The 10,940-nt window shown below is 45.5% G+C and overlaps 1 protein-coding gene across 1 annotated transcript in view; it reads left to right on the top strand.

Annotated features, from left to right (window-relative positions):
- Positions 1 to 899: 899 nt before the first annotated feature.
- Positions 900 to 10,940, top strand: part of DNAJC10 (DnaJ heat shock protein family (Hsp40) member C10) — a 35,103-nt gene continuing 25,062 nt past the window's right edge. The window contains exons 1-6 of the mRNA XM_063116296.1: positions 900 to 963; positions 3,167 to 3,525; positions 5,367 to 5,532; positions 6,614 to 6,664; positions 9,895 to 9,977; positions 10,269 to 10,400. Of these exons, the coding sequence (XP_062972366.1) occupies positions 3,322 to 3,525; positions 5,367 to 5,532; positions 6,614 to 6,664; positions 9,895 to 9,977; positions 10,269 to 10,400 (636 nt within the window). The 5' untranslated portion in view covers positions 900 to 963; positions 3,167 to 3,321. The remainder of the gene's footprint in view (positions 964 to 3,166; positions 3,526 to 5,366; positions 5,533 to 6,613; positions 6,665 to 9,894; positions 9,978 to 10,268; positions 10,401 to 10,940) is intronic.

The following is a 10,940-nucleotide window of genomic DNA, read 5'->3' as shown; positions in this document are numbered from 1 at the left end:
TATGGAGAACCTGGTGAAATTTCCTCTTGATCACAACAGTTAAAGCTGCAGGTGCCCTGCCCTCTTTTAAATCTGGTCACTCTAGTATAGCTCCTGCAGCTTTAACTGTTGTGATGAAGAGGGAATTTCACCAGGTTCTCCATATATACAAATGACACCTGCTGAACTTCCCTTTTCTATGCAACTGTTAAAGATACAGGAGCCCTGTCCTCCTTTTCATAGGGTCACCCTAAGCAACATCACCTGCTACAATGATCTACACAGCTAGTGACGGTGCAGATCTCTTTCCTCTCTGGCATTTGGGCACTTTAAACAAAAACTGCCGCCAAAGGCTCCCAATATTGCTAGCCCGGCCTGCATCAGGCTTGCTTGAGAGTAAACCCCACCGGATGCAATGGGAGTTACTTCGGAGTAAACAAACATAAGATCGGACTGTAACCTGACTGGGACGAAACCCCATTGAAAGAGTGGGGCTTCCTTCCGACTGTACAATCCAAAGGGATCAGATGGGGGGGGGGGCGGGAGTGGGGGATTTCCCCCCATTCTTCCCCATTCCCCACTCGCACTTTCTGCTGTGGTATTCGCGGCGCAGGCGGTGTCGGCCAGGCCTACACAGGGGACAGGGAAGATGTAACGAAGCCATCGCGAAGCTGGCGGCCGAAGGTTGGCTGCTCCCAAATAGCTGCCTCCACCCCGGCGAATTGCTGCGATTCCCCCTTGGGCGACCCGGCTCCAGGAGCTGCGGCCACGTCAGCCTTCCACCGAACAACATCGCGGCTCCGCCCGCGGCCGCCTACTCCGGTTCAGAGCCGGATCCGCCGCGTCTCTTCCTTCCATTGCCACCCCATGCTGCTCCGCGCGCGCTTGCCCGGTCCTGGCGGTGGTGGTGGCGGCGGCGATTCCTCCTCCTCCTCCTCCTCCTCCTCGGCGCCGGCCACCAGCGGAAGGGACCCCAAACACCGGGTAAGGCTCGGCGTGCTGCTGCGGCCGTGCTAAAACGGCCTGGGAAGGACTCGAGGCAGGCTGCAGGCAGGCAGGCGCCGCTTCCTCCCCTCCCTCTGCAAGCTGCCTTCCGCGCCTGGCGGCTCTCGGTCTCCCCTCCTCTGTCCCATAACTTCAGGGACTTCCCTTCTCTCTCCCCCCCCCCCCCACTGCACGCTCTCTCCCTTGGACCCCCTTTTCAGCCCCTTTGGGCTCTCGTGCTCGCATATCTTTTGCTTCCTCCCCCCCCCCGCCATTAATTTTGATCTTCCTCTTGTTAACCCCCCCACACACACACACACAGCAGTGCCCCCTCCGTTCATGCTCTCTCTTTCTCTCTCTTCTGTTCACAGCCTCCCTCACTTTGGGAGCCCATGGGCAGCTCTTCCACTGTTTCTCAGAGAGGCTGCATTTCTCTTCTCCCTCCCTCCCCACTCCTCATATATTCAGCAGTTAACGCTTTCCTCGGAGCCTATACAGTGCTTTGCCGTTGTAATGTCATTTTGGTATGGCTTAAGGAGAGATGTTAAGGCCTCCCGGGAGTGGGGTGGGGTGGGGTGAAGGGACGACAACGGCAAATACATTAAAAACAGGGTGTTCTATTTCCCCCTCCCCCATTATTGTGGAAACCCAAAAAAGGCTATGGGGAGGGAAGCATAGGGTGTCCCCCACAAAAAAATCCCATTTTCCCTAGGCCTTCACATCCCTACTATTGGGTGGGGGACTCAAACCCCCCTTGTATCTTGAAAAAACTTCTGAGAGGTTGTACAGCCAAGCCCATCCCTCAACAGCTAGGGATGGGTTAGGCTGTACAACCCCTCGGGGCTCCTCTACATGGGGCGAAGGGGGTGCTGTAATGATTGGAGTGTTTAAAAAACGTTATTTTCCATCACCTTGAAAATCAAAGGTGATAACAGAAATACTTTGTTGTTGTTTTTAAAAAAAACCATTAATAATAATATTTAGCTTATATCAATGTGCATGATATTGTATAAAAGAACAGGTCTCTGCCTAGAGGAGCTTACCATTTATTACAGAGAAACGGAGTGAAGGGACAGGTGAATGGGGAAATAATATGTTGTTGTTTCAGGGTCGTGTACTTAACCTTGGGCTCCTCTAAACAGGCACTTTTCCCCAGGATTGCTTCGGAGTGGAGGCAGGTGATCTACATGATGCAGCCGCCACTCCGAAGCAATCCAGGGGCAAAGCCCCGAAGCTCAGCACTAAAAAAGTTGGGTACTTACTCTGACTTTTTTAGATTGGAGCAAGGCTCTGAGACTCTGCGGAGCCTTGTTAAGAAAAAATAAATAAAATTTAAAGTGGGGAGGGTTGGAAATCTCGCCAGGGAGGGAGCACCCCATTCTTCTCCCCAGTTAACTGTAAATGCGATCCTTCGCATTTACAGCTAAAACAAAAAACACGTCAGTCCCCTTTTTTCCTTAAAACCCCCACTAACCATAGAAGAGGGGGGCAGATGCTCCCAGGCGCCCCCAGACCGGCGCGTGAGTGCTTGGGTGGGCGGGCGCAATGGTGGCAGCGGTGCCTGGAAAGCGCTCAACTGCTCCTTCTGATGTAGATGGTTGGAAGGAGCATCAATGTGGCGTACCGCTGGATGCAGCATTATCATCGTCGTCAAGATGAGGGCCTTGACTGCAGGCTTAGTTGCTGGGCAACTTGTGGCGCTCCAGATGCTTTGACCCACAACTCTCATAATCCCTCACCATAGGCTATGCTGACTAGGGGCTGATGGGAGTTGTAGGCCAAAATCTCTGGAAGGGCACAAGTGGTCCATCACAGCTGTGTTAGAGCATGGAAACTTGGGAGGTGTGTCAATGGCTTCTCAGAAAAGGTGGGTTTCCAGGAAGAATTTGGATGCCGTAAGAGAGGTGGCATCATGCAGGTGTTCTAGGAGACCGTTCTATAAGAGTCAGCAAAGAAGAAAAGGGGTCATTTGAGGAAGCAAGTGTAACTGGAGGAGCCATTGTGTCATGGGTAACACCATGCGTTTACTGCATAGCACAGATCTGAAAACTTGATTAATGGTTTAATTTGTTTTTAGCTGTTTATATTTATTGTTTTATATTGTATGATTTTATCTGTACACCGCCCTGAGATCCTAGTGATATAGGGCGGGATACAAATGGTTTAAATAAATAAATAAAATTTCTCTTCTTTTTTTTTATAGGTGCTGTCTCCTTGAGAAACACAAGTGACTATCTCTGGATTATGCCCTCCAAAATCCTCCAAGAAGCCTATTTAGAAATATATGCAGTTCCTTTGATTACAGCATCGTGAAACCTATTCGTCTGCTCTTAAGTGTGCTTGATTCAAACAGTTCAAATGGAGCCCTCCTTATCCAAAGGAAAATGCATCAGGGACTTTAAGATGATTGTCTTGTCTTTAGTTTTAATGTGTCTTGTAGCCTTAGTTTGCTCTGATCAAAACTACTATAGTTTACTTGGAATATCCAAAGAAGCAACAAGTAGAGAAATAAGGCAGGCTTTCAAAAAATTGGCATTAAAGTTGCATCCTGATAAGAATCAGGTAAGTAGCCTTGTCAGTAAAATGTATCCAATTAACTAAAACCAAGTTTGCTTTTCTTTTCCGCTTTTAAACTTAAATGTGCTTTTCTAAAGGCTTACTGGTGCTGAATTCTTTTCATTTCCAAAAAGAAGTTACACTAAAGAGTCATGGTGCAATGATAAACAAACTTAATGAGTCGTTGGTGCAGTTGTTTAGAAAAAAAATCATTTATTTCATTTCATGTGTGAAATCTAACTTTTACAATTCTGTTAAAACTCTCACTTCATCTATAATTAGTGTTCTTGTTTTTCAGGAAAGCATTTATATAATATCATTGGGTCATATAATAGTAGATCCATCAAGTTTAATTCAGCCTGCCAGAGAAATGCTTGCCAACCCCTTGATTTTGCATTCCCAGCCCGGCAGCAATAACAGGAGTTTGTTGATACATGCACACCCCACAGACAATCCTGTATGATGGACAGTCTGTGTTCATAGAGTCATAGAATAGTAAAGTTGGAAGGCCATAGAGTCCAACCCCCTGCTAAATGCAGGAATCCTCCTTAAAGCATCCTTGACTGATGGTTGTCCATCTGCCTCTTGAATGCCTCTAGTGTGGGAGAGCCCACAACCTTCCTAGGTAACTGGTTCCATTGTTGTACTGCTCTAACAGTCATGACATTTTTCCTGATGTCCAGCCAGAATCTGGCTTCAGAATCTGGTGTTCAGCTTAGTGGATCACACATTCTGACCCTGCTCTGTACTGTGACACTCCTAACTTAGGCCAGATCTACACCAAGCAAGGTATTGTGCTATGAAAGCAGTATGAAAGGAATATATAAGAGGCAGGAGCCACACTACTACTTCATAGTGATATTGAAGTGCACTGACAACTGTTGGGGCCCATTGACACATTCCATATACCGCTTTCATAGTGCTACATCCTGCTTGGTATGGCTCCTGTCTCTTCTATACCGCTTTCATACCACTTTCAAAGGGCTATACACTGGGTTATGTCTGTCTTGGAACAGCATGTATTATTATAGCTTCTGCTCTTAGGCTTGGATCCTGAGAAGCGCTGGTGAAGGAGGTTGGCAAACTGCTTAGAGATATTTAAAATATGGTAAATGGTATATAAATGTATGAAATAAAAATAAAGAATTAATCGCCTTCCCTTCTTCTCTCCAGGCAAACAGCCCCCCAACCCCTGAAAACCTTCTTCTGAGGGTCTAGGGCAAACCTTTTGAATGGGATGGACTGTGGTGCAGGAGGCTTATGGGGAAGGGGTAGGATGGGCCCACACTAGAGGCATTCAAGAGGCAGCTGGACTGCCATCTGTCAGGGATGCTTTAGGGTGGATTCCTGCATTGAGCAGGGGGTTGGACTCAATGGCCTTGTAGGCCCCTTCCAACTCTGCTATTCTATGATTCTATGATTGCCAAAAGCACCTTTCATGAGTGCAGCCTCTGCTCAGAGATGGTGCTTCCACATAATTTTCAGTGATCCCCCATGCCACAGCCTTTCCTTCTTAGAAGGGTCCCCCAGTCCTCAGGGTAGGCTTTTGGAGGGACTGCCATTAGGGGGATGCAGGCAACACCCCTTCTGCCCACCCCCTTCCAGCGCTTCCATGCCATTGACTTCGTGCATGGTGCTTATGAAGTCAGCAAAGATGTGGGAGGTTTCTGACTGCTCCTTTTAAAACTGATCTGGTCACAAGGGCCCAAATGTATATGAATAGTTAAAACCGAAAATAAAAGTATGGGAGAGACACTCTTAAGCGTCTTCGAGATTGACATGAGTTGACCTACAATATTTTGACCTATTAACATTCTGTTAACACCAGGAGTTTCTCTCTGTTGCAGAACAATCCAGAAGCACATGAAAACTTCTTGAAAATAAACAGAGCATATGAAGTACTAAAAGATGAAGATTTGCGAAAGAAATATGATAAATATGGGGAGAAAGGTCTGGAGGATCACCAGGAAGGAGGTCGATATGAAAGCTGGCACTACTATCGCTATGATTTTGGTAAGATTCATGCTCGCGAGTAGAGCAGAATTGTTATGTACTGTTTCCCTCAGTACAGGGACTTGTATGCCTTAAATAATAGTTTCAGAAGAACACACTGTTAAAGGGGTTTAAGAGCACTTAACTTCATATTGGACTGTGGCCATCATACAGCAGTACGTAGTGTGTACTTAGCTATCTTAATTAATTTTTAAGAACAGAACATCCTTGATTCCATTATACTAATTGAATGTTTATTTGCAATCAGAGTTGTAGTGCTGATTCTTGGATCTTCTCCTTAGTGAGTTGCTTCTGGTGCCTTTCTAATGGTGTCTTCTCAGATGGTTTCCAGATCCGTAAACCATAACTAGCCTTCTCATTCAAACTTGCTTTTTGATGTTTTAAGGCAGGGGTGGCCAACTGGCAGCCCATTGGCACTAGTCAGCCTGCAAGATTATTTTCTCTGGCCCATGAAAATCCTTATAATAGGCAGGGCTCATAGCCCTGGATTCCATGGAGTCAAGCAGGGAAGGCTCACACTCAGCGAGTTCCTGTGACAGCACCATGCCTGCTTCCTTGTATAGCACAGGTGTGTTAAACTTGCCATCGTCTTTACTCACGCCATGTTTATTTCTTATTTATTTATTTTATTTCTATCCTGCCCTTCCTCACAAAGAGCCCAGTTCGGCGAACACCCTACATAAAACAGCATTAAGCTCATAAAGATCTAAAATCACAAATATATAATAAAATACAATAAAATGGTTGGCACAGTCAACAAAAACAGATAAAGCACTTGCCTATATCCGAAAAACTTCAACGGGTAAATACATTTTTAGCTGGCACCTAAATGATAGCTGTGTGGAGGACAGCTGAATTACTACAGGAAAGGAGTTCCACAGTCAGGGTGCCACCACTGAGAGTCCCATGCCACGTGTGATCGCCCGGTGGGCTATCACATTCCTCACTAGGAATTAATGTGTTTTACCCTATTTATAAACCATGAAGTAGTAACTGGTTGTTGTTGTTTTAATTTATTATTCAACTGTTACACAGATTTGTTTGTTTGTTTTTAAATGCTGTTTGGCTATTTCTTTGCCAGGTATTTATGATGACGATCCTGAAATCATAACACTAGACAGAGGAGAATTTGGTAAGTCATTACCGTTCCGTGGTTTCCTGGTGCTTTTGCTTTGAATAAATTAAAGTGCAGCGCTGTGCTACATAACCTCTTCCTGGGAGAAGATGCTACACAGATTGCAAAAATGTCAACCAGAATGTATTCGAGCTTAGTATTAAAAAGAGTGTCTTAATTGTTCCCCAATGTCTCATTTGACTATAAAAACTTAAAGCACAATTGTCTCTCCCGCCTCAGTGGAAAGCAAGCAAACGCCTTCAAGAAGGGGGGAAAAACTGTCTTAAATCCTGCTTTTCCAAAGTTTCATTTTGCAGTCTTGGGTCTTCATTGCTTGGTCAGAGAAATCTCCCATCTGAAGGATTAGTTATCGAAATAAAGTAATTGAATTATTTCTACTAACTGGTTATTTTGCTTTTCTTTAGGTATTTTGAGTAGGCTTTTTCTGTTGAGACCAAGTTACCGGGGGGGGGGGGGGGGGAGAATTTGCCACTCTAGTTCTGGTCCTAAATCATGATCTTCCAGTGGCATTTTTAGGGGAAAGGAAACTCTATTACCTTAGCTCCTCATAGAGGAAACTAGTCACACAGGTATTAAATGTTGGCATGTGTTTCCTTTTCGTGTTTAACCTGGGTATTTACAGAACATAATGTGTTTACCATTCATGATAACAACTTGCTTGTGCATACAGTCAGGGCCATCCCACTGCTGGCATTTGAACAGCTGATAGCTTTTATACGTTTTACAATGCCAACACTTTATGGCCATCATATGCAGCATCTGTTCTGGCATAAATAATAATGTTTAAACTGAAAACATCCTATTGTAACGATAACAATTTGTTGCTAAAGAATTCTTGGCTGACTTCTTCTTTCATTTGCTTATACAATGTTCTCCTGTCCTTCCTCCGAGGAGACCAGGCTGCCTAGTTGTGCTGCCCTCCATTTTATCATTGCAACAACCCTTTGAGGTAGGCTAGGTTGAGAGAGCTTCCTGGCTGAAAGGGGATTTTAACGCAGCACTCAGCACTCTGTCTCCCACATCACCTGGGTTTGTTTCATTTCTCTAAAAAATGTATGTCATTTGACATATTCATACTGCTTCCCTTTCCGTTCTTTCCCTCTGTTCCCCACCACCCCCGCCGCCACCTCCACCCTGCCAACCAACTAGGATATGCGTTTGAAATTGTTTTTACAATGCAAGTGCATATGGATTCAAAATACCATTTAAGTTGGCATGATATGTGGGATTCGAGATGCAGAACTATTCCCCGTTGCTGGGCGACTAGAAACTGAGACGGCAGGATCTATGCCAGCCTTTTTCCTCCTGATGCACTCCAGATGTGTTGGACTGCAACTCCCATCATCCCCAGCCAACATGGCCAATGGTTGGAGTGATGAAAGTTGTAGTCTAACACATCGGGTGGGCACTAGGTTGGGGAAAGGCTGGTCTACGTAGCTATAGCTGCAAGGACCAGGATTCCCCACACTCTCAAATGCCCTCTAGTTGTTATCCACAGCCAACCTTTACGTTCCTTCTGTTTAAAGCCGGGGTGGGCAGAAGGTAGATTCGGATCTACAGGTAGACCTCTGGGTGATTTGCCAAGGGCTTTTGACTCACAATTGTTTAGCAATAGCAATGCCACGGAGGCCCCTTCCCCAACCCCTTCTAAATTAGGCTGTGGAAGAAAGCTGAGGAGGAAAACCAGGAGTGCAAGTTCAATTCTGGTACTGAAAACAAATCCTTGGGCTGAGCATGGGCTCAGGCATCCTTGTTTCCCTCCTCCCCACCCGCCTGCACATCCCCAGCTACTATTTTGCACCTGGCTCCAGCTGGTAGACCTCAGGGTTCTAATGAAAAATGAAGTAAAACTGCAAGCTTGAAACCTGATTTAAAGGGTGAGGTAAAGAAAGGGGCCTCTTCAGTGATGACTCCTCCTTGAAAAAGTTGGGGGCTTTTTGCCTTTTCTTTTGAGATGCTAACGTTAGACATAGGCCTTAGCTAGACCTACTTTTTATCCCACGACAGAGGAGGGAAGATCCCATGATGTGTTTATCACGAGACCCCTCCTCTGTCTACACGTGACACGCGACGACCTCAGCAGAAGAGGCGTAGCTTCCGCCATTTTTTAATATTTTGTAAAGAGGAAGGAGCACATGAACGCTCATGCGCTAAAGGTAAGCTTTTTTTTTAAAAAAAAAAATCCCCGCTCCCCCCACCCTACCCCTGATGGGCGCAGTGCTCGGCTCCACGCCAGGAATCACACAGAGCTGTGTCAGCCCACGGCAACGGGCCACACGTTCCGCGGTCTCGGACTCAGCCATTCTACTTGCATAACATCGTAAGAATAACTTGCAGGGTCAGGAAAGCCACCTAGCCCAGCTTTCTGTCTCCAACAGTGGCTAGCCATTGCCAGTTTGAGCCCTCACTAGTAGGGCCCTCCTTCATCTGTTGGTTGTCACCAGCCTTTCTAGAACATTGCCCCTGTTCTGGGAAGTTCCGTTCTGCTGCTATGGCCATTGATAGGCTCATCCTCTGTGCCTAACCCCTTTTTAAAAACAGGGATGAGGAAAGTTTGGCCCTCCAGAGGCTGTTGATCTTCAGTTCCCATCAACCACAGCCAGCATGAGGACAATGGGAGTTATAGTCCAGTAAGATCTGGAGGACCACATGTTCTACATTCCTGTTTTAAAGCCATCAAAGTTAATGGTCATCACCACATCTTGCAGTAATGAATTCCATACATTATTTAAACATTGCCAGAAGCTGATGAAAAAATCTAGTAATGAGACCTTGTCCGTAACAACTCCTAAGAAATACTGGGCCTGCTCCTTAGAGAAGGGGGCTTGTGACTTCTAAAATTCTCTGGGGTATCCTATTGTTTCAAGAGAAGAGGGGAAATGGGAAAAGCTACAGGAAGCAGTATAGATCTATAACGGTTCCTTGTTTGCAACAGAAATTATCTTATTGAAGCGTTTCCTGTTTGAGGGATTTTGAATTGTTACTGTTTGAGCACTATGGTAGCTCTCCTAGGCCAGGCCAGCTAGATGTTTTGGATAGTAGCAGTTGGCTTGGATCTGCTTGCACCCTGAAAATGTGATTTATAGTTTATCTGCCTTCAGGATGTGAAAATAAATAAATTGGGTATTAATTGTTCATCAGCGGGCTCTCCTCTCCTCCAATTGTGTTTGAGTGGGTATGAGGAATGGTAAAAATAACAGTACAATTTTTCTTCTTTTTTTAAATAGATGCTGCTGTTACTTCCGGAGAATTGTGGTTCATCAACTTTTATTCCCCTCGATGCTCACATTGCCACGACTTAGCACCAACGGTAGGTATAGATATAGCACGCATGCTGCAAATTAAATCTGTACTCTGTAAGAAGTTGGGTGAAAAGTTCTTCCTCCATTTTGAGAACATGAGGGTGGATAATGAGGTCATGCAGGGGTGACGAGAGCAGTGGGTGAAACAGTATTGTCCTTTCACCAACGTATGAATAAAAGGTTGAATTCTTAAGTTGCAGTAAATTGGGGGGGGGGATTTAAAAATTCTCTAAAAAGCATTTCCAAAAATTGCAAGATTTTTTTGGTATTAAAATAACCTTTTCTTTTTCCATTTTAAGTGGAGAGAATTTGCGAAGGAAATGGATGGATTAATACGTATTGGAGCTGTAAACTGTGGCGATAATAGAATGCTTTGCCGAATTAAGGGAATTAATAGCTACCCAAGCCTGTATGTCTTTAAAACTGGGATGGTAAGTATACTTTTCCTAGTCCAGCATCTGCTTAGGGTCCCAGGGGAAGCCACTTAAAGAGCCTGTGTGCATTCAGAGAGTGTCTGCATGAGAGAAGCCTCCCTCATTTTTGGGGAACAAAGATCATCCTCACAGAAAGCATGAAGGAGGCCAAACACAGCTTCAAGGGGCAACTCTAGGAACCAGTTGCATAGGGAGATGTTGGTTAAAAGAATCTGGTGCAGAAATGGCTTGAGACACATGAAAGGGGCACACGGGTGCGTGATGGCCTCACCCCCAATGTCCCCACATATGTTGGTCCCGCCCTCTCACTCCTCAGCTTCCCCAGGGAGGTTTTCAGGGGACTTCAACTCACGTCCAAATGAACACAAATAGAAGCCTCGTGAGGTCAGGAGCGCTGATAAAGCCAGGCTCCTGGTCACATGGAGGAATGAGGAGTCACATGGAGGAATGAGGAGTCTTCTCATATTCATGCAAACGTGAGTAGAAGCCCCCTGCAGACCTTCCACTCACAATGAGAAGGTTGGGGACTGAGCAGAC

Source organism: Elgaria multicarinata, chromosome 2, assembly GCF_023053635.1.
Source record: "Elgaria multicarinata webbii isolate HBS135686 ecotype San Diego chromosome 2, rElgMul1.1.pri, whole genome shotgun sequence".
Classification (NCBI taxonomy): Eukaryota; Metazoa; Chordata; class Lepidosauria; order Squamata; family Anguidae; genus Elgaria; species Elgaria multicarinata.
This window is presented reverse-complemented; position numbering and strand designations above follow the sequence as displayed.